This window comes from Somniosus microcephalus, chromosome 3 (genome assembly GCF_052327205.1).
Source record: "Somniosus microcephalus isolate GS21.2 chromosome 3, FLI_Smic_1.0, whole genome shotgun sequence".
Taxonomy (NCBI): domain Eukaryota; kingdom Metazoa; phylum Chordata; class Chondrichthyes; order Squaliformes; family Somniosidae; genus Somniosus; species Somniosus microcephalus.
In genome coordinates this window covers 123,835,408-123,863,230 of record NC_140989.1, presented here as the reverse complement: position 1 = coordinate 123,863,230, position 27,823 = coordinate 123,835,408, and the positions used below count along the sequence as shown (strand labels likewise).

The 27,823-nt window shown below is 45.5% G+C and overlaps 1 protein-coding gene across 1 annotated transcript in view; it reads right to left on the bottom strand.

Annotated features, from left to right (window-relative positions):
• Positions 1-27,823, bottom strand: part of ehbp1 (EH domain binding protein 1) — a 321,338-nt gene that overhangs the window by 240,747 nt on the left and 52,768 nt on the right. The window contains exon 4 of the mRNA XM_085977747.1: positions 26,887-27,026. Coding sequence (XP_085833873.1) covers positions 26,887-27,026 — 140 coding nt within the window. The remainder of the gene's footprint in view (positions 1-26,886; positions 27,027-27,823) is intronic.

Sequence of the window (27,823 nt, the reverse complement as noted above, 5' to 3'; positions counted from 1 at the left end):
AACACTGGCATTTCTAATGACACTGTAATGCAGAAAACGATCAGTTTTAATAAAAACCAATAGAGAAATTGTAACCGTAAAAAGTGCCCCACTGCACTACGTTGTGAAGTGGTAGGATACATTCACAGTCTTTCACCGAGTTCCTGACCTCAGTATTCTAGGCCACAAATCACAAGCAGGAGGGAGATTTTTTTTAAATTTTTTATAAAAGGTGTCACCTTGGGAAGCTCTTGAATGCCTTTTAGCAGCTAGTTTCAGTGCAGCGTGACTGAGGTTTGGAAGCAGGCCATGCTTTTGTCTCATTGTTTAAAAAAATAAAACTGCAGCTTTTTCTTGAACAATAAATGTTTAGAGAAAGAAAAGTAATTTGTCAAAGACTCAGTACTATGCCTTCAAAAGTTCCTCTTTGCACACCAAGGACAGTTGTCAAAAGCCACCAAGTTCTCAATTCTTGGCATTATCGCCAAATGCCAATCAAGCATTTTCCATAAAGTTTTATGCTGTCTTACAAGTTGGCATCAAAATCTGCCTCTACTCATCTTGTAATCTTTTAACACAAGAACATAAGAAATAGGAGCAGGAGTAGGCCATACGGCCCTTCAAGCCTGCTCCGCCATTCAATAAGATTATGGTTGATCTTTGACTCAACTCCACTTTCCTGCCCAATCTCCATATCCCTTGATCCCTTTAGTGCCCAAAAATCTATTGATCTCAGCCTTGAATATACTCAACATCTTCGCATCCACAGCCCTCTGCGGTAAAGAATTTCGAAGATTCACCACCCTCTGAGTGAGGAAATTTCTCATCTCAGTTCTAAATGACCGACCCCTAATTCTGAGACTATGCCCCCTAGTTCTAGACCCTCCAGCCAGGGGAAACAGCCCCACAGCATCTACCCTGTCAAGCCCTCTCAGAATCTTGTATGTTTCAATGAGATCACTTCTCAATCTTCTAAACTCCAGAGAGTATAGGCCCATTCTACTCAATCTCTCCGCATAGGATAACCCTCTCATTCCAGGAATCAATCTAGTGAACCTTCGTTGCGCCGCCTCTAAGGCAAGTATATTTTGTATTACTTTCCTCTTAGTATTGTTCCCTAAACTTTAGCAAATGCAACATATTTGTTATCCTGTTTTTATTCGGTTAATAAACCACTTTTCACTTCATCAGCACCACCTCCTTCAGTTGTACCAAATGTCTTATTTTACAATGATCTTCCCACCTCACTCATAGGATCGGTTATTACCATTTAATTTCAGAGTGCCTCTAGGCTCTGTTGGTTTCTGTTTGCAGCATTCGAATGTTGTCATTATACAAGGTTGAGAACACATCGCTTTAGCAGCCGTGTTTTGATTTTTACGTATGTTCCCAACTCTTTGAAAGCATTTGCAAACAAGCTGCATTTTCTGTTCCTCACCATATCATGGGCAATGTGACGAAAGAATGGCCTGCTTCAAGACCTTTGCCATGCTGCACTGAAACCAACGGCTGAAAGATTCACAAGCTTCCCAAGGTGACAGTTTTTACTTCCCTTGGATGCTTTGCCTCTGATTTGTGGCTCACAACACTAGGATGCTGAGATTAGGAATTCAGTGGACATCTCAATCCAGGTCATTATAGGACCCTTACAGCTGGCAGATAGGGGAGACTTTCATCTCATCAGATTCAAACCTAGGTTCCAGAGAGACTTTCATCTCATCAGATTCAAACCTAGGTTCCAGAGATGTAAAGATTGTGCACTAACCCATAATTCTATCTAATCACTACGCATTGAATTTACAGGATATCCTTGCTTGGCACATTTATAATGATTTCATAGGTAGCCTTTTAGAGAACCTAAATCACAACACATACTTAGTAACAAAGTTGTTAACCTGATCTGAACATGATATGCCTTTTACCTATCCAGTTATCTATATCTAGCTACAACAACTCAGTTGTTATTTGTCTTTGAGATGGAGTTTTATCCATTCTGTAAAAGTGGTGTCAGCACCACCTCATCTACTGGTGAATAGAAAGGGGAAGCACATTTCCATGAGAGACTCCTGCATAAATCAATTAAGGCTATATGGGAGAGAAATTCGGTATGCGCAATTATCGGCCGGGCGCAAAGTTTAGCGCCTGGCGCTAATGATCGCCTCCGACTGCAAACTTGGCTTCTATCGCCCCTGGAGGTGATTGGAGCGCTAAACACCTCTCTTAAGGCACTAACGCCAAAGAGTGAGGCGCTACCTCAGAGCACTGGCGAAGCTCATGTGATGTCAGTCAACAATGGAACACAGACACACGGGCGCCAGCCAGTTCTTAAAGGGGAGGGTCGATCTTGCTCTCCATCCACACCCTGCTCATTGCAGCCTTGAATCTTGGCCTGGAGAGACCTGTACATCAAATCTGCTGGAAAGAACAATGGAGAGGCCCAGGGAAAGAGCTCAGAGTGCAGCCCCCATAGCCTCTTCTAAATCAGTCAATTTAAACAGAGACGAGAGCGAGAGAGGCTGATTTTAAAAGAGCCGAGAGCGGGAGAGGCTGATTTAAAAAGAGGGTGTTGGGAGCAGCAGGAGAGTAGTGAGCTTTTAAACTCACTTTCGCGGGCTTTTTATCAAAGGCCGGTCAATCTCGCAGACCAGTGGCGGCGTTCCAGAGCCACGCCACGATTCCAAAAGTGACGCGGGCAAGAGGAAGCAGCTGATTGGGTGAGTACAGCCAGGTGAGTACTTATACTACTCTATAGTTTGACAGTTAAGGCTATTAGTTTATAAAATTTAGAAGGTCTTAAGTTTTGTGGTTATAGTTTCTACGGTCTCTGTTGTGTATCGGGGAGAGCTAGTAACCAAGGGCCCTTGAGTATATCATTCAACTGTAGTGTAATTGGTAGTATTAATTTGATTTAAGTTAATTTAAATTAATTGAAGGGTAAGTCATGACAGCACAGCTCGGCCCCGTGGCATGCTCCTCCTGTACTATGTGGGAAATCAGGGACACTTCATGTGTCCCTGACGACCATGTGTGGGAGAAGTGTATCCAGTTGCAGCTACTGGCAGACCGTATTGCGGCGCTGGAGCTGTGAATGGAGGCATACTGGAGCATTCGCAATGCTGAAGACGTCGTGGATATCACGTTTAATCAGTTGGTCACACCGCAGGTAAAGGCTGCACAGGCAGGAAGGGAATGGGTGACCACCAGGCAGAGTAGTAGGCGCAGGCAGGTAGTGCAGGGGTCCCCTGTGGCCATCCCCCTCTCAAACAGATATACCGCTTTGGATATTGTTGAGGGAGATGGCTTATCGGGGGAAGGCAGCAGCAGCCAACTTCCTGGCACCGTGGGTGCTTCTGCTGCACAGGATGGGAGGAAAAAGAGTGGGAGAGCTATAGTAACAGGGGATTCTATTGTAAAGGGAATAGATAGGCGTTTCTGCGGCCGCAAACGAGACTCCAGGATGGTATGTTGCCTCCCTGGTGCAAGGGTCAAGGATGTCTTGGAGCGGCTGCAGATCATTCTGGAGAGGGAGGGTGAACAGCCAGTTGTCGTGGTGGATATAGGTACCAACGATCTAGGTAAAAATCGGGATGAGGTCCTAAAAGCTGAATATAGGGAGATAGGAGGTAAATTAAAAAATGGGACCGCAAAGGTAGCAATCTCAAGATTGCTACCAGTGCCACGTGCTAGTCAGATTGGAAATAGAAGGATATTTCAAATGAATACGTGGCTAGAGGAATGGTGCAAGGGGGAGGGATTCAAATTCCTGGGACATTGAAACCGGTTCTGGGGGAGCTGGGACCAGTACAAACTGGACGGTTTGCACCTGGGCAGGACCGGGACCGATGTCCTAGGGGGAGTGTTTGCTAGTGCTGTTGGGGAGGGTTTAAACTAAAATGGCGGAGGGTTGGGAACCTGTGCAGGGAGACAGAGGAAAGGGAAACAAGGATAGAAGCAAAAGACAGGAAGGAGAAAAGCAAAAGTGTCAGTCAGAGAAATCAAGGGTTTAAATCAAACATGGCCACAGTAAATAATAATTCTAAAAGGTCTAAGAGTGTTAAAAAAAACAAGCCTGAAGGCTTTGGCCTAGAAATTCAGTGGGCTGCGCCACCCATTAGCGCCTTAAGAGGGCGCTAAGTGGGTCGGAAGCCACTGGCCACGCCTCCCGCTAAATTTAGCGGGACGCTAATGGCGGCACTAGCCGTTAGCGCTGCGCCGCTACTGATGATGTCATCGGTGTGCGCAGCGCCCCGCTACCACCCCGATCGCAATATTTAGTTGCGCCCCCTGCTTTAATGCCAGACGCTATTTGTGCACGGTTCAGGGGGCCTACCTGTGGCGGTAGAGGCGCTAATTAAAGGAGAGGTGCGGGGCGGCCATTTTTTTTGCTGGCCGCCTGCCAGCACCTCTCCGCGCCCCCCCCTCCCCTGCGGAGTGCCGACTGCGTTCCAAGAGCCCGGCACTTCTCCTCGGTGCCGGGCTCTTTTGCCGGCACTCGCGATCCTCGATCGCGCTGCACAAGGCCCCTCCCCTTTAAGAAGGGGAGGAAGGCCTGCAGTACCGCAGCGTGCCGTGCCACAGCGTGTGGCGCTGCGGCACATTGCGCAGCGATATTCAGCTGCAGCGCCCCAAGAGGGATGCGGGGCGCCTCCAGTAGCGCCGCGCTTCCCTCTGGGGCGCGCAAAGTGAACTTCCGGTGGGCGGCCACGACTACTTCTGGGGCGCTACTTTTGGCGCCCTGGCGAGGCTGGCGCCCCAAACGGGACACTACTGAATTTCTAGGCCTTTGTGTCTTAATGCGAGGAGCATTCGTAATAAGGTGGATGAATTAGCTGCGCAAATAGATGTAAACGGATATGATATGATTGGGATTACGGAAACATGGCTCCAGGGTGACCAAGGCTGGGAACTCAACATCCAGGGCTATTCAATATTCAGGAAAGACAGGCAAAAAGGAAAAGGAGGTGGGGTAGTATTGCTGGTTAAAGAGGAGATTAACACAATAGTAAGGAAGGATATTAGCTCTGATGATGTGAAATCTGTATGGGTAGAGCTGAAAATACCACGGGGCAGAAAACGTTAGTGGGAGTTGTATACAGTAATGTTGAAGTCGGGGATGGCATTAAACGGGAAATTAGAGACGCGTGCAATAAGGGCACAGCAGTTATCATGGGTGACTTTAATCTATATATAGATTGGGCTAACCAAATTAGTAACAATACTGTGGAGGATGAATTCCTGTAGTGCATACGGGATGGTTTCCTGGACCAATATGTCGAGGAACCAACTAGAGATCAGGCCATCTTAGACTGGGTATTATGTAATGAGAAAGGATTAATTAGCAATCTTGTTGTGCGAGGCCCCTTGGGGCAGAGCGATCATAATATGATAGAATTCTTCATTAAGATGGAGAATGAAGTATTTGACTCAGAGACTAGGGTCCTGAATTTAAATAAAGAAAACTACGATGGTATGAGGCGCGAGTTGGCTAGGATGGATTGGGGAACGTTATTTAAAGGTTTGACGGTGGATAGGCAATGGCAAACATTTAAAGATCGCATGGATGAACTACAGAATTTGTTCATCCCGGTTTGGCATAAAAATAAAACAAAAAAGGTGACTCAACCGTGGCTTACAAGGGAAATTAGGGATAGCTTAAGATCCAAGGAGAGGACATATAAATTGCCCAGAAAAAGCAACAAACCTGAGGATTGGGAGCAGTTTAGGATTCAGCAAAGGAGGACAAAGGGATTAATTAAGAGGGGGAAAATAGAGTATGAGAGTAAGCTCGCAGGGAACATAAAAACTGACTGCAAAAGCTTCTATAGATATGTGAAGAGAAAAAGATTGGTGAAGTCAAGCAGAGGTCCCTTGCAGTCAGAATCAGGGGAATTTATAATGGGGAACAAAGAAATGGCAGACCAATTAAATACATACTTTGGTTCTGTCTTCACAAAGGAGGACACAAATAACCTCCCAGAGATGTCGGGGGACATAGGGTCTAATGAGAAGGAGGAACTGAATGAAATCAGTATTTGTAGGGAAATGGTGTTAGGGAAATTGATGGGATTGAAGGCGGATAAATCCCCAGGGCCTGATAATCTACATCCTAGGGTACTTAAGGAAGTGGCCCTAGAAATAGTAGATGCATTGCTGGTCATCTTCCAAAATTCTATAGACTCTGGAACAGTTCCCATGGATTGGAGGGTAGCTAATGTTGCCCCACTATTCAAAAAAGGTGGTAGAGATAAAACGGGGAATTATAGACCGGTAAGCCTGACATCGGTAGTGGGGAAAATGCTAGAGTCCATTATAAAAGATGTAATAGCAGAGCACTTGGAAAACAGTGACAGGATCGGACAAAGTCAACATGGATTTACAAAAGGTAAATCGTGCTTGACTAATCTACTGGAATTTTTTGAGGATGTAACTGGTAGAACAGATAACGGAGAACCAGTGGATGTGGTGTATTTGGACTTTCAGATGGCTTTCGATAAGGTCCCGCATAAGATATTAGCGTGTAAAGTTAAAGCAAATGGGATTGGGGGTAAGGTTCTGACTTGGATAGAGACCTGCTTGTCAGACAGGAAGCAAGGAGTTGGAATAAATGGGTCTTTTTCCGAGTGGCAGGCAATGACTAGTGGGGTACCGCATGGATCGGTGCTAGGACACCAGCTATTCACAATATATATTAATGATCTAGACGAGGGAACTAGATGTAATATCTCCAAATTTGCTGATGACACAAAGCTGGATGGGCTTGTGTGCTGTGAGGAGGATGCCGAGAAACTCCAGTATGATTTGGACAGGTTGGGCGACTGGGCAGATGCAGTATAATGTGGATAAATGCGAGGTTATCCACTTTGGTGGCAAAAACAGGAAGGCATATCTGAATGGCAATAGATTGGGAGAAGGGAAAGTGCAACGAGACCTGGGTGTCCTTGTGCACCAGTCGCTGAAGGTAAGCATGCAGGTGCAGCAGGCGGTTAAGAAGGCAAATGGTATGTTGGCCTTCATAGCAAAAGGATTCGAGTACAGGAGCAAGGATGTCTTGCTGCAGTTGTACAGGGCCTTGGTGAGACCACACCTTGAGTATTGTGTGCAGTTTTGGTCGCCGTATCTGAGAAAGGATGTTCTTGCCATGGAGGGAGTGCAGCGAAGATTCACCAGGCTGATACCTGGGATGGCAGGAATGACGTATGAGGAGAAATTGGGTCATTAGGCTTATACTCGCTGGAGTTTAGAAGAATGAGAGGGGATCTCATTGAAACTTATAAAATTCTAACAGGACTAGACAGACTAAATGCAGGAAGGATGTTCCCGATGGCGGGGGAGTCCAGAACCAGGGGTCACAGTCTAAAGATAAGGGGTAAGCCATTTAGGACAGAGATGAGGAGGAATTTCTTCACCCAGAGAGTGGTGAACCTGTGGAATTCTCCACCACAGAAGGCAGTTGAGGCCAATTCATTAAATATATTCAAGAAGGAGTTAGATATATTTCTTAAGGCTAACGAGATCAATGGATATGGGGATAAAGCAGGGACAGCGTACTGAATTTGGATGATCAGCCATGATCACATTAAATGGCGGAGGAGGCTCGAGGGGTCGAATGGCCTACTCCTGTTCCTATCTTCTATGTTTCTAAATCAAAATGAACCTGCAAAGTGTTGCCGAGTACCCAAAACTCCTTCTCACAGCGTTGAATCTCTCGAGAATTCTCTCTCTCAGAATGCATGGTGCAAAAATGTCGCCGACAAAAAAAGGCAGGAAGCAGTCTCCTTTAAATAGCGCTCCCCCAGTCCCTTCCCGACTGTAAAATGCTGCCCTCAACCTGTCGTTGCTAGTGGCAGACAGTAAGGCAGGGGGCGTCACTCAATATCCGGTCCAGGGCGCTACCGGGATGTTGCACGCTCGACTGACAGGCGCAGGAGATCATGGCGATAGTGTTTAGCGCCGCTGCAAAAGGTCTGGTCAATTTCGTGAGCGGCGCAAACATCGCTGCGCCCGGGCGCTAGTTACTTTGCGCCCTCTTAGGCGCAAAGTAACCAAATTTTTCCCCCTATTTCACTTAACATAGCCCCAATATTGCTTTCCTTTAAGGGAGTTGTATAGAGTTAAAAAGCTCAGATATAGGACAAAAGCCCAGCTTCTGATTGAGACCAGGATGCCAGACACAACTGAAATCTCTGGAAATATTACGCCACAAAGGTCACAGTATTCAAAATGTTGTCTCACATGGCTTTATAATCAATGCCAATGTTACCTCTGCAGACATATACCATGGATATGCTTAAAAACATAAGCAGCAAGCACAAGAAAAAGCCTGGTTCATTACACCTGTTCCCTATATAACCTACTCTATTATGGAATCTACCCAACCCAATTAATCGCCCAAGGAAACCTTGCACAAAATTTCTTCCCGTCCCCAAAATGTAAATCAAACATAACTCTAGAATATTTATCTAACTTTACAACAACAACTTGCATTTATATAGCACCTTTAACATAGCAAATGTCCCACATTACATCCTGTCTTATTCATCCTTGATTAGTTGCTTTCCACAGTGCAACATCTTATACTCTCAGCTATCAATCATCATTATTTCTATGTTATTAAAACTCTCATTGCTAACAAGATAGCCATTCACAGGCAGAAACTGCCCTCAGGTCTTGTGATCCATGTTGCTGCATAGGGGCCTCATCAAACAGTAATGTCATGGCTTCCCGATCCAGTGTCTGCAGGAAGTCATTAGGGAAAGCAGTGACCCAAAGGGCAATTCCTAGGAGACCAGGAAATTTTAACTGGTCAAGTAAGATTTTGTGGATGCACAACTGCTGGCATCTGAAGAATCCCCCTCTTTTCTTAATACTACCTCAGCCTCTACCTCCCTCTGGAGAAGTGTGGGGAAGTTTATAGTTAAATGTGGCCTCAGGCAACAGATCAACTTCTTAGAAAACTATTTTTGAGTTTGTGAATCAGACATTTCATTTAAGTTTGGGTGAATTAGTTTGGATGGGGTTACAATTTCTTGTACTTCTGTGGTGCAATAGTTCAGAAGGGCCCCTGAAAGCATCAAGATCAGAATCCATAGACCAGAAAAATTGAAAATCATAGGTGAGATCCTCACTGCTCTTAAAAAGGGACAAGAACATAAAAATCTTCTGGTGTCATTTCCCAACTTCTAATATCTAAAAAGTGTGAGATGCTATTATTAAAGGTAACCAAAACTAGAGTCATTGATGTAACTGGTTCTCTTTTGGATAATTGATTTTTATTTTTCTACCCACACCAAAAGCCTTCTTTGGCCACACGGATGGGTTAGAGATTTGTTCTGAGGCATAATCTAACTGTGCCTCCCATCCAGGGCGGGGGGGGGTGCAGACGGTGTCTGGCCTCCGCTCTGCACTTTGGCACCGTGACACTGTTGGGATCAGAAACACATCATGCGGGCAAACAACAACAACTTGCATTTATATAGTGCCTTTAACGTAGTAAAATGTCCCAAGGTGCATCACAGGAGCGATTATCAAACAAAATTTGACACTGAGCCACATAAGGAGATATTAGGGCAGATGATCAAAAGCTTGGTCAAAGAGGTAGGTTTTAAGGAGAATCTTAAAAGAGGAAAGAGAGGCAGAGTGGTTTAAAGAGGGAATTACAGAGCTTTGGGCCTTGGCAGCTGAAGGCAAGGCCGCCAATGGTGGAGAAATTAAAATCGGGGATGCTCGAGGCCACAATTGCAGGAGTGCAGCTAGCTCAAAGGGTTAAACATAACATAAGAAATAGGAGCAGGAGTAGGCCTTACGACTCCTTGAGCCTGCTCCGCCATTCAGTAAGATCATGGCTGATCATCGACCTCAACACTTTCCCGCCCGATCTCCATATCTCTTTTGATTCCCCTAGAGTCCAAAAATCTATCAATCTCAGCCTTGAATATACTCAAAGACTCAGCATGCACAGCCCTCTGGGGCAGAGAATTCCAAAGATTCACAACCCTCTGAGTGAAGAAATTCCTCCTCATCTCGGTCTTAAATGGCCTACCCCTTATCCTGAGACTATGCCCCCTAGTTCCAGACACTCCAGCCAGGGGAAACAACCTCTCAGCATCTACCCTGTCAATCCCCCTCAGAATCTTGTATGTTTCAAAGAGATCATTTCTCATTCTTCTAAACTCCAGAGAGTATAGGCCCATTCTGCACAATCTCACATCATAGGACAGTCCTCTCATCCCAGGAATCAATCTAGTGAACCTTCGCTGCATCGCCTCCAAGGCAAGTATATCCTTCCTTAGATAAAGAGACCAAAACTGTGCACAGTACTCCAGGTGTGGTCTCACCAAGGCCCTGTACAATTGTAGCAAGACTTCCTTACTCTTATACTCCAACTCCCTTGCAATAAAGGCCAACATGCTATTTGCCTACTTTATTGCTTGCTGTATTTTCATGCTAGCTTTCTGTGTTTCTTGCACAGGACAGCCGAATCTCTCTGAACACCAACATTTAAAAGTTTCTCAGCTTTTAAAAAAGATTCTGTTTTTCTATTCTTCCTACCAAAGTGAATAACCTCACATTTCCCTACATTATACTCCATCTGCCACCTTACTGCCCACTCACTTAGTCTATCTACTGTATATCCCTTTGCAGGCTCTTTGTGTTCTCCTCAGTTTACTGTCCCACCTAGTTTTGTATTGTCAGCAAACTTGGATACATTACACTCAGTCCCTTCATCTAGGTCATTAATATAGATTGTAAATAGCTGAGGCCCCAGCACTGATCCTTGCGGCACCCCACTAGTTACAGCCTGTCAACTTGAAAAAGACCCGTTTATCCCTACTCTCTTGTTTCTGTCTGTTAACCAATCTTGTATCCATGCTACTATATTACGCCCAACCCCATGAGCCCTTATCTTGTGTAATAACCTTTTATGTGGCACCTTATCAAATGCCTTTTGGAAATCCAAATATACTACATCCAATGGTTCCCCCTTTATCTACCCTGCTAGTTGCATCCTCAAAAACTCTAATAAATTTGTCAAACATGATTTCCCTTTCATACAACCATGTTGACTCTGCCTAATCATGTTATGATTTTCTAAGTGCCCTGATACAACTTCCTTAACAATGGATTCCAGCATTTTCCCGACGACTGATGTCAGGCTAATTGGCCTGTAGTTCCCTGTTTTCTCTCTCCCTCCTTTTTTGAATAGCGGTGTTACATTTGCTACCTTCCAATCTGCTGGGACCGTTCTAGAATCTAGGGAATTTTGGAAGATGAAAACCAATGCATCCACTATCTCTGCAGCCACCTCTTTTAGAACCCTAGGATGTAGGCCGTCAGGTCCAGGGGATTTGTTGGATTTTAGTCCCATTAGTTTCTCTATTACTTTCTCTCTATTTATATTAATTACGTTAAGTTCCTCACCCTCATTAGACCCTTGGTTCCCCACCATTTTTAGTGTGCTTTTTGTGTCTTCTACTGTGAAGACAGATGCACAATATTTGTTTAATGTTTTTGCCATTTCCTTATTCCCCATAATAATTTCTCCGGTCTCAGCCTCTAAGGGACCCAGGGGGAGAAATTCAGTTGTTAGCGCCACAAGAGGGCGATAAGTGGGGCGCGATGCGGCTAGTGCCCGGGCACAGCGAGAGCTGCGCCTCTCGCGAAATGGAGCAGACATTTAGCGTCGGCGCAAAACCGCAACACCCGCTCAGCTGCGCGCGCAGCTCCTGACGTCATTTCATGGTGCAACGCCCTTGGGGCGCCCAGAACCGGAACTTCAGTGGCGCCCCCCTCCTTTCCGCCTGGCGCTCCCAGCGACTGGTTGACTGGAACGGTTCCCAGTCGCTGTGGGGCTGGGGGGGGGCGCTATTTAAATGGGGCTCTTCCTGGCTTCTTTGTGGTAGCCATTTTTGGACCACTCCTTCTGTGAGAGAGAGAGAGATTTGCAGAGAGACAAAGGGAGAGAGCTTTCTGCATTGACTCAGCGCTCGCAGAGGTACTTCTGGCTTCGGCCCAGAACTTTGTAGTTGGTTTGCTTTTTGACTGGCATAACCTTGAGTGGCCACATACTATGGGGGCTGCAATGGGTGGAAACGTTGGGTTTCTCCATTGTATTGAGAGGGCTCAGAGACGCCGAGAGAGAGTGCCAATCATGGCCAGACGGAGGAGGGTCAACAGGCGTCGGCACAGAAGGCCTTAATTCCGCCAACAGTTCTCATACCTCAGCATGTCTGAGGAGCAGTGTTTGCGGAGGCTTCGATTCAGCAGGGAGGTGGTCACTGAGCTCTGCCACCTGCTTCAGCCAGATCTGCAGCCTCAACTGAGGAGCAGGACGTCCGTCAGTGGCAGTGAAGGTGACAGTGGCTCTCAACTTATATGCCACCGGCTCCTTCCAATCCACGACTGGGAACATTGCCAACGTCTCCCAGTTCGCGGTGCATTGCTGCATCCGCCAAGTCACGAATGCCCTCTTCAAAAGGAGATGTCAGTACATTTCCTTCCCCATGACCCCGGACAAGCAGCAAGAGCGCACAATGGGATTTGCAAGAATAGCGGGCTTCCCCATGGTCCAGGGTGCCATTGACTGCATGCATGCGGCTTTGCTGACGCCGCAAGAAAGTGCCAAGGATTACCGCAACCGGAAGGGGGTCCATTCGTTGAACGTCTAGTCGGTGTGTGACCACAGACAGCTGATACTAGCTGTCAATGCCCACTTTCCAGGCAGCAGCCACGACGCCTTCATCCTGCGCCAGACTTCTGTGGCGGACCTTTTCGAAGCCCCGGCTCACCCAGGAGGCTGGCTTCTCGGGGACAAGGGCTATCCTCTGTGCACCTGGCTGATGACCCCGCTCCGTGCGCCCAGCACCCCTGCTGAAGAACGATACAATGAGAGCCATCAAGCGACCAGGAACATCACTGAGCACACAATCGGCGTGCTAAAGCAACGGTTCCGCTGTCTGGACCATTCCAGGGGAGCCCTTCAGTACTCATCTGAGCGAGTCTCCCATTTCGTTGTAGTGTGCTGCATGCTGCATAACCTGGCAATCCTCAGGACTCAGCCACTGCCACCAGACATTGGAGCACCAGCAGAGGAGGAGGAGCACCAAGACGGGAGGGAGGCACAAAGTGCAAGGGCCGTCCGTCAGCAGCTTATTGCAAGTCTGTTCTAGGCCCCCTCTGAGGGAATGGCTTGTGCCATTGAAAGAACATGAATGGAACCATTGCGCAACCCCATAGCCGGTCAAGGCAACAACTAGTTCAAAGAGCAAACATGCACAATCTGAATAAAGACACTTCTTTCTTTAACAAACTGTGTGCCCTTCCCGCATGACAAAGTAAGAGAGAGAAACCCCCAAAAAAGCAGTCAGACACATAACTGGCTCTCACAACCTGGAGACAATGAACAAAAAAGTTAACAAAAAATGACCACGATCCTCGGCCTTCACTAAAAAAATTAACAGCATTTTGCCACACCTCCTACTTTTTGCCCTTCGAGGGTGATCTGCTTCGCTTGCGAGATTGGCCCCTTCCCACCCTGCAGCTCCTCCGCAATGGGACCCCAGTGGCTGCAGCAAAGCTGGGGGAAGGCTGCTGAGTGTCAGAAACTGTGACTGCAGATGCCCTTGAGGTACGGCCTGGACCAGCTCTGGGGGCCTGGAGGGCCCGGCTGCTGACTGCTCCAACTCTGCATGGGCGGCAGCAGTCTGTCCTATAGGTGGTGGCAGCTGCAGTGGAGAAGTGACAGTGTTGGCAGCAGGAATGCTGCCATCCTGACAGAGGACAGGCACTCCCTGGTCGGACAACACACTGGCACTCCCATGGGGCAGAACTGTAGCATGCGGAGCAATCTGCTGAAGCACAGACTGTTGGCCTGCTGCAGCACGGCGAGGACCCCAGCGATTCGTGCCCGATCCAGCGAGGGTGGCAGCAGTCAGTGCTCGTGTGGCCTCAATCTGCGTCTGCATCAGACCAGCCACTGACTGCATTGCACCACTAAGCACTTGCGCGGAAGCCGCCTGTGCTGCACCGAAGTCCTGCAGACTCCTTGCCAGTGCGGCACCAAAGTCCTGGACACTCCTTGCCAGTGACTCAATGGAGTCGGGCATCCTTGCCACTGCAGCCATGAGCTCAGTGTGCCTCTGCTCCGCCTGGGCGCCCATTTCAGCGAGGAGCCGCACCTCTTCTGTGCTCACTCTAGCAGGACTGGAGGCCAGACTCTCCCTCCGGGGAGAAGGCCACCGAGCTTCCCTACCCCCCCTGCGTTGCTGCAGCCTGCTGGGCCCCGGAGCTTCACCCTCCTCAGACCCTTCCCCCCTGCTCCCCTCCAGGGAAGACGTGTCCCCATTATGGCCATAGGCTGCCTCGGCTGAGGGTCGCACTGATGGTCCGGCTTCCTCTTCCTCCTCGCCTTCAGAATCACTCACCGTGGCAGCTTGAGAGCCCGCATCCTCACCTGGCGATTCAGCATCTGAAAGCAGGGAGGTACAAGAGCTGCTTTAGTGTGAGGACAGGGCGGCAGCGAGGGAGGCATGATTGCTGCAATGCACTGTATTGGTTCGATAGTGGCAAAGGATGCTGGTGTGAGGCACAAGTGGAAGGAGAGAGGTCAAAAAGGTGATGACCTTACCATTGCTGTCCAGAACAGGGTCGGCATCTCCAGTGGCGACGGGGCCAATCATCCGGCCTGCCATAATGCGCTGGACTCGCTGCTCCAGATCGCTGAGGTCCTGAAGGTGAGGCCGGCCTCCCCCAGTCCGTTGCTGCTGCTGCCTCCTGTTATGGGCCAGCTTGCCCTGCAAGAGAAAGGACGGGCTCTGAGTACAGTGTGAAGCCCTGATCTTGGCTGCACTGCCTCCCATGGTGGAATAGCCCTTACAATGTGAAGCCCTGATTTTAGCTGCACTGCCTCCCATGGTCGAATAGCCCTTACAGTGTGAAGCCCTGATCTTGGCTGCACTGCCTCCCATGGTCGAATAGACCTTACAGTGTGAAGCCCTGATCTTGGCTGCACTGCCTCCCATGGTCGAATAGCCCTTACAGTGTGTAACGTGCTGAATGTGCGTGTGAGTTTCATGAAAGGCCCATAGGTGTTGGATGAGGGCTGGGCATTGGGGCTTTCAGGACCCTTTGGCCATAAAGTGAGGTGCACATGCAGGGATGAAGAGGATACTGAAAAGGGTACTCGCCCTGACGACCTGAGTGAGGTCGTTGAACTTCTTCCTGCATTGCACAGGGGTCCTAAGCACCATGTTGCTGGAGGTCACTCTGTGAGCCACCTCCCTCCAAGCTTTGTGATAGTCGGGTGGCAGCGGCCTCCTGCCACTGTCCGGAAACATGATAGATCGCCTGCGCTCCACCGCGCCAACCAGAACCTGCAGGGCCCCCTCACTGAACCGCTGCGCTCGCTCCCTGGCCCTCTCCATGGTCCTAGGCGTTAGAATGTGGCAGCAGGTCTGTCCAGGCCGAGAATCAGGGCTCCGATGTGCAGGGTGTGGCTGTAATCCAAGATCGACCCTCCCCTTTAAGAGTTGACCGGCGCCAGTGTGTCTGCGTGCAATCGCTAACTGGCCGCACCTGCGCTGCACCCGCCCTCGGTGGTAGCACCTCGCTTCTCCGGCTTAGCGCCTTAGGACAGTCGTGCAGCGCCTGTTTTAGCGCTCCAAGCACCTCCTGGGGCGAAGCAGGTCAATTTAGCTGTAGGTGGCGATAATTTGCGCCGGGCAATAAATTTCGTGCCCGCTCGAGTATAACGCCCCAAACGTGGCGATACTGAATTTCTCCCCCCCATGTTTACTTTTGCTACTCTCTTCCTTTTTACATACTTGTAGAAGCTCTTACAATCTGTTTTAATATTTCTTGCTAGTTTTCTCTCATATTCTATTTTTTCCCTTTTTATCAATTTTTTGGTCAACCTTTGATGGTTTCTGAAACTCTCCCAATCAGGCTTATTGCTATTTTTCGCAACATTATAAGCTTCTTCTTTCAATCTAATACTATCCTTAACTTCTTTAGTTAGCCATGGATAGATCACTTTTCCCGTGGAGTTTTTGCTTCTCAATGGAATGTATTTTTGTTGAGAATTATGAAATATTTCTTTAAATGCTAGCCACTGCTTATCTACCGCCATACCTTTTACTCTATTTTTCCAATCTATCTTAGCCAACTCGCCCCTCATACCTATTTAAGCTTTATTTAAGTTTAAGATTCTAGTTTTGGACTTAGACAAGTCACTCTCAAAATTAATGTGAAATTCTATCATATTATGATCACTCTGCCCCAGAGGATCCTTTACTATGAGATTGCTAATTAACTGTCTGATTACACAATACAAGATCGAAAATAGCCTGTTCCCTGGTTGGTTCCATGACACATTGTTCTAGGAAACCATCCCGAATGCATTCCATGAACTCGTCCTCCAGACTACCTTTGCCAATTTTATTTGTCCAGTCTATATGAAGATTAAAGTACCTCACGATTATTGCATTACCTTTGTTACAAGCTCCTACAATTTCTTGATTAATATTCTGTCCAACAGTATCACTACTGTTAATGGGCCTATATACTACTCCACCAGGGTTTTCTGCCCCTTGTTATTCCTTATCTCCACTGATTCTACTTAGAGTCATAGAGTCACCACGGCACAGAAGAAAGCCATTTGGCCCATCGAGTCCGTGCTGGCTCTCTGTAGAGCAATCCAGTCAGTCCCATTCCCCCGCTCTATCCCCGTAGCCTTGCAAGTTTATTTCCCTCAAGTGCCTATCCAGTCTCCCCTTAAAAACATTGAGTGTTTCCGCTTCCATCGGAAGCGAATTCCAGGTCATCACCACTTGCTGCGTAAAGAAGTTTTTCCTCATATCCCCCCTGTATTTCTTGCCCAAAACCTTAAATCTGTGTCCCCTAGTCCTTGTACCATCAACTAGTGGGAACAGCCTTTCCCCGTCTAGCCTATCCAAACCCACCATAATCTTGTACACTTCTATCAAATCACCCCTCAACCTCCTTTGCTCTAATGAAAACAAATCCAGCTTCTCCAACCTGTCCTTGTAGCTAAGATCCCCCATCCCAAGAACCATTCTGGTAAATCTCCTCTGCACCCTCTCAAGGGACTTCACATCCTTCCTAAAGTGTGGTGACCAGAACTGGAGGCAATGCTCCAATTGTGGCCTAACCAGCGCTTTATAAAGGTTCAGCATAACTTCTCTACTTTTGTACTCAATACCTCTATTTTTGAAGCCCAAGATCCCATATGCTTTGTTAACCACCCCCTCAATATGTCCTGCCACCTTCAGGAACCTATACACATTAACTCCCAGGTCACTCTGTCCCTGCACACTCTTTAAAACTGTGCCATTAAGTGTATATTGCCTCTCCTGCTTCCTTCTGCCAAAATGCATCACCTCACACGTCTCTGTATTAAATTCCATCTGCCACTTGTCTGCCCATTCTGCTAGCCTTTCTATGTCCTGTTGCAGTCGATTGGTAGCATCATCACCGTTTGCCACAGCCCCAAGTTTGGTGTCATCGGCAAATTTAAAAATTCTACTCTATTCCAACATCCAGGTCATTTATATATATCAAAAAACGCAGTGGCCCCAGCACTGACCCTTAGGGAACACCACTGTCTACCATCCTCCAGACTGAAAAACAGCCATTTACCACAACTCGCTGTTTTCTGTCCTTAAGCCAATTCCTTATCCAAACTGACCCACCTATTCCATGAGCCTCAATTTTGTTAACTAGCCTTCTATGTGGCACTTTGTCAAACGCCTTCCGAAAATCCATGTAGACAACATCCAATGCATATCAATCCTCCCTGTTACTTCATTAAAAAATTCAATTAGATTAGTCAAACACAATCTGCCTTTTACAAATCCGTGTTGGCTGTCCTTAATTAGCTTAAACCTCTCCAAGTGCCCGTTAATTTTTTCCTTGATTATTGTTTCTAAAACTTTACCCACCACTAATGTTAAACTGACCGGCCTGTAGTTACTAGGATTGTCCTTACACCCTTTCTTGAACAATGGTGTCACATTTGCCACTCTCCAATCCTCAGGCACGTGCTCCCCCGCATCTAGGGAAGATTGGAAAATTATGGCAAGCCCTTCCGCTATCTCCGCCTCCTTCCTGATCTTCCGAGCCAAGATTCTTTCTCTCTACTGTCCTTATGTCATCCTTTATTATCAAGGCTTCCCCCCCTCCTTTTCCATTCTGCCTGTCTTTTCGAAACATCAAGTACCCTGGAATATTTAGTTCCCAACCTTGGTCACCTTGCAACCACGTCTCTGTAATGGCTATTAGATCAAACCCATTTATCTCTATTTGAGCCACTAGTTCGTCTAACTTGTTACAAATTCTTCGTGCATTCAGATAAAGAGCCTTTAATTTAAAAATTTTACCATTATGCCCTGCTTTGACCTTATTCTTTGCTACCGTTAAACTCTCTGTCCCTTCCTGTCACACTCTGCTTGTTTTTACCCAAATCGCTACACTGTTCTATTGCCTTAACCTTTCTCTTTAGATTTCTAAATTTCCCCTCACCTGATCCCTCCCCGCCCTTTTTTAGTTTAAAGCCCTATCTACAGCCCTAATTATTCAATTTGCCAGGACACTGATCCCAGCCCGGTTTAAATGGAGCCCATCCCGACAGAACAGCTCCCTCTTTCCCCAGTACTGGGTTAGGGTCATGAATTGAAACCCCTTCTTCCCACACCACTCTTTGAGACACGCATTTAACTCTCGGATCTGCTTGACCCTATGCTAATTTGCATGTGGCTCAGGTAGTAATCCAGAGATTATTACCCTTGAGATTCTGCTTATTAATTTAGACCCTAGCTCCTCAAACTCCCTCAGCAGAACCTCATTCTTAGTTCTAGCTATGTCATTGGTACCTACATGGACCATGACAACTGGATCCTCCCACTCCAAGTTCTTCTCCAGACGCAAGGAGATATCCTTAACCCTGGCACCGGACAGGCAACACAGCCTTTGGGACTCCCGTTCGCAGCTGCAGAGAACAGTATCTATCCCCTTGACTATACTGTCCCCTAACACTACCACATTCCTTCCTTCTTCCCCCACTTGGATGGCCCCCTGTACAACGGTGCCGTGGTCGGTTTGCCCATCCTCCCTACAGTCCTTTCCCTCATCCATACAGGTAGCAAGTACCTCGTACCTGTTGGACAAGGTCAAGGGCTGAGGCTCCTCCATCACTATATCCTGGGTCCCTATACCTGCCTGATTCGCAGTCACACCCTCCTGTCCCTGACCACTGACAAACGCTAAAGTACCACTTAACCTAAAGGGTGTGACTGCCTCCTGGAACAAAGTGTCCAGGTAACTCTCCCCCTCCCTGGTGCATCGCAATGTCTGCAGCTCTTACTCCAGCTCAACAACTCTGAGCCGAAGTTCTGAGTTGCAGACACTTACTGCAGATGTGGTTGCTCAGGATTGTGATGCTCTCCACGAACTCCCACATGCTGCAGTTATGACACAGCACCTGCCCTGCCATCTCTAACCTTGTTTTTTTATTAATTAATTAGTTAAAGCTTTTATTGAATCGATATTTTAGTTTTGTTTGATTATTTTATTAAATTAATAACTTAAACTAGATAAGTACTAGCAAGTTACAGTTTCGCAGCTCTTAATTTAACCCCCTTCCCAAACTTAGTGAGCAAATAAAGCTATAATACTCACCAACCAATCACCTACCTGCTCTCCTGTGACGTCACACTGATTTTTTGTTGTTGTTTTTGAATCGGAGTCTCGCCGTTGCTTTAATTCAGGTCTGCTCTCAGGCCGCTCTTTATCCTCTCGCCGCTGCTTTAATTCAGGTCCGCTCTCGGGCCACTCTTTATCCTCTTGCCGCTACTGCTGCTTTAATTCAGGTCCGCTCTCGGGCCACTCTTTATCCTCTTGCCGCTACTGCTGCTTTAATTCAGGTCCGCTATCGGCCTGCTCTTTATCCTCTCACCACTGCCGCTGCTTTAATTCAGGTCTGCTCTCAGGCCGCTCTTTATCCTCTCGCCGCTGCTTTAATTCAGGTCCGCTCTTGAGCTGCTCTTTATCCTCTCGCCACTGCCGCTGCTTTAATTCAGGTCCGCTCTTGGGCCGCTCTTTATCCTCTTGCCGTTGCTACTGCTTTAATGTTGTAGGGCTGGAGGAGATTACAGAGATAGGGAGAGGCGAGGCCATGGAGCAATTTGAAAACAAAGATGAGAATTTTTAAATCGAGGCATTGCTTAACCGGAAGCCAAAGCAGGACAGGAGCCATGGGGTGATGGGTGAATGGGGCTTGGTACGAGCTAAGACACAGGCAGCTGAGTTTTGGACGACCTCAAGTTTACGGAAGGTAGAACGTGGGAGGCCGGCCACGAGTGCATTGGAATAGTCAAGTTTAGTGGTAACAAAGGCATGGATGTGGGTTTCAGAAGCAGATGAGCTGAGACAGGGGCGGAGTCGGGTGATGTTACAGAGGTGGAAGTAGCGATGGCGCAGATATGTGGTCGGAAGCTCATCTCGGGGTCAAATATGACACCAAGGTTACGAACAGTCTGGTTCAGCCTCAGAAAGCTGTAGGGGAGAGACATGGAAGGCTAGGGAACGGAGTTTGTAGCGGGGACCAAAGACAATGGCTTATTTCTTCCCAATGGGAACACCACCACCTTCAAGTTTCCCTCCAAGTCACACACCATCCTGACTTAGAAGCATATCGCCGATCCTTCATCGTCACTGGGTCAAAATCCTGGAACTCCCTACCTAACAGCACTGTGGGAGTACCTTCACCACACGGACTGCAGCAGTTCAAGAAGGCGGCTCATCACCACCTTCTCAAGGGCAATTAGTGATGGGCAATAAATGCTGGCCTTGCCAGCGATGCCCACATCCCATAAACGAATAAAAAAAATTATATTTAGTTGGAGGAAATTTCTGCTTATCCAGTACTGGATGTCGAACAAGTAGTCTGACAATTTAGAGACAGTGGAGGAGTCAAGAGAGGTGGTGGTGAGGTAGAGCTGGGTATCGTCAGCGTACATGCGGAAACTGATGTTGTGTTTTCGGATGATGTCACCGAGGGGCAGCATGTAGATGAGAAATAGGAGGGGGCCAAGGATAGATCCCTGGGGGACACCAGAGGTAATGACATGAACTCATATCGATGGAATAGCATGTTGGGTGGTCCCTTCATTCCTATTCACTTCAAAATTAAATTTATATAGTCAAAGATGGTTTAGTGAGTAAATGCCCGGCATGTCTTGGGAATCAGCCATACAGAGCGGCGAGATTCTTCGTTCAGTCCCTGGTTTGTGCCGAGCCAACTAATATCAACCAGGACAGCTGTGGGGGCATAATTGGCCTCAGCGTTTCTGGCAAAGGAAAAAGAATCAGTTAAGGTTTCTACACCCGCTGTAACAGAGTAACCCCTGCTGGAATCTGAACCTGCTGGTAACGGAATAACCCCTGCTGGAATCTGAACCTACTGGTATTGGCGTACCCCTGCTGGAATCTGAACCCACTGGTAACAGTGTAACCCCTGCTGGAATCTGCACCTGCTGGTACTGGAGTAATCCCTGCTGGAATCTGAACCTGCTGGTACTGGAGTAATCCCTGCTGGAATCTGAACCCGCTGGTAACAGTGTAACTCCTGCTGGAATCTGAACCTGCTGGTACTGGAGTAGCCCCTGCTGGAATCTGCACCTGCTGGTACTGGAATAACCCTGCTGGAATCTGCACCTGCTGGTACTGGAGTAACCCCTGCTGGAATCTGAACCTGCTGGTACTGGAGTAACCCCTGCTGGAATCGGCACCTGCTGGTACTGGAGTAATCCCTGCTGGAATCTGCACCTGCTGGTACTGGAGTAACCCCAGCTGGAATCTGCACCTGCTGGTACTGGAGTAACCCCAGCTGGAATGCACCTGCTGGTACTGGAGTAACCCCAGCTGGAATCTGCACCTGCTGGTTACAGAGTAATCCCTGCTAGAATCTGAACCTGCTGGTACTGGAGTAACCCCTGCTGGAATCTGCACCTACTGGTACTGGAGTAACCCCAGCTGGAATCTGCACCTGTATGACATCAGGTGAGAACATAATTGGGCACAGTTCTGATAGGACACTCTCGCCTCTTCCCTGCACCACTCCCCTAGTTAAATAACCTGCCGACACTCACTACCCAGGCTCATACACAAAGACAGACACTGGGGTAAGATGCCAGAGGGGTAGCAATGCTAGTAGAATTATATCTTAACACTAATCACTGCCTTCTAAGAAGAAGGGAGAAAAGGGAAGAAAATTGGTAGAAGAAATGTACAATTTTCTTAAATTTGGCCATGAAATCAGTCATATTTGGAAACATTTTATGCACTGGTGCTCAACTTTTTAATATTCAAATGGTATATTGGGCAACATTAGAGATTTCAATTATAGGGTGCTTATCAAATCTTTTCATAAAGACTAAAAGGAAAATACTTTCATGTAACATTATTCTCATGCTCTGAAAATGTAAGAATCAATGAAGACCATTTGGCAAAACATAAAAAATTTCAGTAGAATGCTTTCAGTCTGATTTTTGTAGAACCTTAATCCTGAATGAGGAATGCTTTCCATTCACTCCTTCTTGACAATTTTGGCCATTCAAAAGTGACACATCATCAGAACGTCCCCCACAGATGATGCAATCCCTTAGGGGAAAAAAAATGCTGAATTAGTTATTTATAAACAATGAGATGTGTGCAGTGAACAGTTGTGATGGTAAAGAAATTATTAGTTATCACAAAGAGATAAAAAAAATTAGTAAAAATAAAAAACAAGAAAGAAAATAATCCAGGAAAATTTAGTCTCCTACTGTCGCAACAAGTAATTTTCACGATAAGGTAGAGCAGTTGTTAGTTTAACTAGCGGACAAACTCTGGCAGTGTCAACTTATTTAGAATTTCCTGCCAGCTGATGTCTAATTTGAATCAGTATAATTCCCAAAAACAAGTAAGGTGAGCAGGAGATAGTCAACAATGCAAATGTCCAATTAGTGGTGGAATATCAATCTTTTTTAAACTTATCATTTTTAACACTCGAGCCATTCCTTGCAATTTTCAAACACACTGCAAACACTGCAAAATTATTCCATTTTAAATTTCTACTGATTATTGTTACATAGTATTAGAGAAATGCAGAATTACACACTTCAGAAAGTATTGTGAATTAGGAATACCTTGTGGTTAATTATTTTAGTACATAAAAAGGTTGCTGAGGTTTTATATATTGCTAAATTTTTTCCAAGATTATATTGGCAGCATTATTAAATTATTCACATTCAACGATCCATAAAAAAATCCCTACAATAAGCTATTTTTATTTAGAATTATTTACTTTACAATTGTAGATCATCATGTTTATAATACAATGTTATGCACTATGAAGTACCAAGAAAATGTAACACGCAGGAAGTTAAACAGGACTTAAAATTAAGGAAGATGCAGAAGATTGTATTGCAGCTCATACTACAGACTGAGCATCACAAACCTTCTGATGAATATTTTATACTTCTTGAACTCTAGTAAGTTGTTCTGTTGGAAAGCTAGTTTCTTAGCTAAATCCTGGGCCAGTTGGCAAGGTTGCTTCTTGAATGAACTTATCGTGGCAGAGCAGATTTATATAACAATCAACTATTTAAATCACTTTTAAACTGTTATCGCTCAAGTAACCAAGATGTACCACTTAAAGCTAATTTTAAAGTTGACGAAGTTAATGTTGAGATCACAGCGTCCTGCTGTTGAAAAATGGTCAGTTACAAAATAAAAATAGATCACAATACATTTTCAAAGCAGAGTGATGGCTGCTGTCTCAATTTGAAGCCATACAAAGAAATACAAGTACAGTGTAAGTCAGCAACATGGCGCTGATGTACTGTACTGTCTGTTGCCATTACAGTATCAATTTTGAAAACAAAATAAAATTAGTCATTAGTTGTACTTGTGCAGAACAATTTGAACATAATTTATGACGTTCAGCAATAGACACTTTTTTTTGTTGAAAAAACATGCATTATAAAGTTTCCAAAATATTGTTCATCAGACACAAAAAGCTTAAATAATAGTTAAGTATCCCACAATCAAATGACTTTTTTTCCATTTTATTATCCCATATTCTTCAAGAATTACATACTTGAAGTAATTCTCTATTGTACTGGTCATTCAGCTGTTCGGAACATACAAACAGGAGTATGCCATTTAGCCCCTCAAGTCTGTTCCGCCATTCAATTAGAACATGGCTGATCTGTGACCTAACTCCATATACCCGCCTTTGCCCCAGATCCCTTAATACCCTAGGATAACAAAAATCTATCAATCTCAGATTTAAAATTAACAATTGGCCTAACATCAACTGCACTTACGGAGGAGTGTTCCAAACTTCTACCACCCTTTGTGTGTAAAAGTGTTTTCTAACTCCACCCCTGAAAGGTTCTGGCTCTAATCTTTAGGCTATGTCCCCTAGTCCAAGACTCCCCAACCAGTGGAGATAGTTTCCCTCTATCTACCTCATCAGTTCCCCTTAATGTCTTGAAAACTTCAATAAATCTCCCCTTAACCTTCTAAATTCCAGGAAATACAACCCTAGTTTGTGTAATCTCCCCTCTTAATTTAACCCTTAGTGTCCAGGTATCATTCTGGTAAATCTACGCTGCACTCCTTCAAGGCCAATCTTCCATAAAGTGTGGTGCCCAGAATTGAACACTACTCCAGGTGTGGTCTAACCAGGGGTTTATATAGCTGTCGCATAACTTATAGAGTCATAACGGCAGAGAAGGAGGCCATTCGGCCCATCGAGTCCATGCCGGCTCTCTATAGAGCAATCTAGTCAGTCCCACTCCCCCGCTCTATCCCTGTAGCCCTGCAAGTTAATTTCCCTCAAGTGCCTATCCAGTCTCCCCTTGAAAACATTGAGTGTGTCTGCTTCCACCACTTCCATTGGCAGCGAATTCCAGGTCATCACCACTCGCTGCGTAAAAAAGTTTTTCCTCACATCCCCCCTGTATCTCTTGCCCCAAACCTTAAATCTGTGCCCCATAGTCCTTGTACCATTAACTAGTGGGAACAGCCTTTCCCCGTCTAGCCTATCCAAACCCGTCATAATCTTGTACACTTCTATCAGATCACCCCATAACCTCCTTTGCTCTAATGAAAACAAATCCAGCTTCTCCAACCTATCCTTGTAACTAAGATTCCCCCATCCCCAGAACCATTCTGGTAAATCTCCTCTGTACCCTCTCAAGGGCCTTCACATCCTCCCTAAAGTGTGGTGACCAGAACTGGACGCAATACTCCAGTTGTGGCCTAACCAGCACTTTATAAAGGTTCAGCATAACTTCTCTACTTTTGTACTCAATACCTCTATTTATGAAGCCCAAGATCCCATATGCTTTAACCACTCTCTCATTATGTCCTGTCACCTTCAGGGACCTATGCACATTAACTCCCAGGTCCCTCTGTCCCTGCACACTCTTTAAAACTGTGCCATTAAGTGTATATTGCCTCTTCCTGTTCCTTCTGCCAAAATGCATCACCTCACACTTCTCTGTATTAAATTCCATCTGCCACTTGTCTGCCCATTCTGCTAGCCTTTCTATGTCCTGTTGCAGTCGACTGGTATCATCATCACTGTTTGCCTCACCTCCAAGTTTGGTGCCATCGGCAAATTTAGAAATTCTACTCTGTATTCTAATATCCAGGTCATTTATATATATATCAAAAAAAGCAGTGGCCCCAGCACTGACCCTTGGGGAACACCACTGTCTACCATCCTCCAGTCTGAAAAACAGCCATTTACCACAACTCGCTGTTTTCTGTCCTTAAGACAATTCCTTATCCAAGCTGCCACTGACCTACCTATTCCACGAGCCTCAATTTTATTAACCAGCCTTCTATGTGGTACTTTGTCAATTCGCCTTCCGGAAATCCATGTAGACAACATCCATTGCATTCCCTTCATCAATCCTCCCTGTTACTTCATCAAAAAATTCAATTAGATTAGTCAAACTTCTGCCCCATTGTATTCTAGTCCTCTAGATACAAAGCCCAGCATACCATTAGCCTTTTAAAATTATTTTCTGTACCTGTCCATGACATTTTCATGATCTATGTGCATGGACCCCAAGTCTCTGTTCAATCATGCTGTTCAATAATTTCCTTATATATCAAATCAGGAGTCCAATCTAATCAAAAGATTGGGCGAGTTAACTTCTTGTATAATGAAAATGCATGAGCTATGATAAATTGTTTATACTAAAAAGACAAACATATCTTGCATTAGCCATAACAACACAGATAAGCTATGGCATTCCTTTTTATCAATCAGTAAAATAAATACACTCATTTTTAACCTGACCATGTGGAACATAAACAGTCAACCATCAATTACGATCGACCACAACATCCTCATCAGAAAAAAAAAATCGCAACAACAGTAAACAAAGAAAACATTAGAACCAAGAAAAGTCTCAATACTGTACAAAAAGATGGACAAACTGTAAAGTGTGTTCCATGTCAATAAAATATCTTAGGATTCATGCAGATGAGCCATTCAGTGTGGTCTCTGTGTACCAGTACACACTTTTCCCTCCAAAAATGTTTTCAAACACACATTAATGAGAGAAATAGAAGAGTTAAGCATCCTATAGAGAATATGCAAATACTAGTGCTGGAAGGTGAAGGGTCCATTAGAAGATTTCATGTATTATCTTTTAAATACTATGGAACAGAACAGCTTTTACAGAACAGGTAGAAGGATAAATGATGATAAAGAACAACATGAAAAATCTACAGCAGTAAGTTATTTTTGCATACAATGATCATTGCCAATTTTCAAATGCACAATCTACCTCTAGATATTTTGATCTGAAGTTGATAGTAATTATACCAAACCTGTAATTTTTGCTGATTTCTCCACTTGATTCACTCTGTTTTCTTCATCTTCTTCATTTTCTTCCTCAAAGTCATCCAAGTTTCCAATATCAGCTTGTTTCATACTCATTAGACTAGCCAGACTTTGCATATCTTCATCTCTGTTTATCAGAAAATAATTAATGAAAAACTTCATGTACATAATTCAGAAGGTTTGTTGACAAATTGAGTTTTAACTTTTAAAAGCAATTCAACAGATAAGGAGTCAATTATATTGCTCCAATGTCTCTGAGAATTTGTCCAGTGAATGGCTGTGACATACAGACCAGGTGCCTTCCAAGTTTGATGACTGATCTGTGCTGTTTAGCTTATCTCAACTAGGGCAGTTGTATGGGAGCTGCAATTAACCTCAGTGTCCATTTGTTAGGGAGGGGAAAACCAACCAGGATTCCCACTCCCAATTTCTATCCAGTAATCACTGGTGCCACATGTAAGTGGGAATGGGATTGGTTTTGACTGTGAAATGGTCCATCAATGCTCAGACATGAATAATAACCACTTGTGCAAGTTGCTGGGATGATCGATGACCATGGAACTCTACTACAGCAAGGAATCAATGCTGTCAGGAGGAGAGAAAAAATGGCATGAAAAAAATGTTCTACTACAATGTTGCTGCCTAATGCTGGCATTCTGCAAATTTAAAATTGAAAAGTGTTTTCATTGTGAGGGAAAGATATATGGCAAGTGGAAATGTGTCTCCTGTCAGCTGATCAATTTAGCCTATTCAAAGCAGACCCCTTAACAATGGGAGAAAACTGAAAGTAATGAAAGGAATGGAAGTTTCCCGGAAAGATGTCAGAAAGTCTGTGATCGTTCACAGTCTGGACAGACAGTTATAGCTATCTGCCAGAGGAAGCAAGTTGCTTTACCTGGGGAGAAAAATCTGTGGGATTACTTG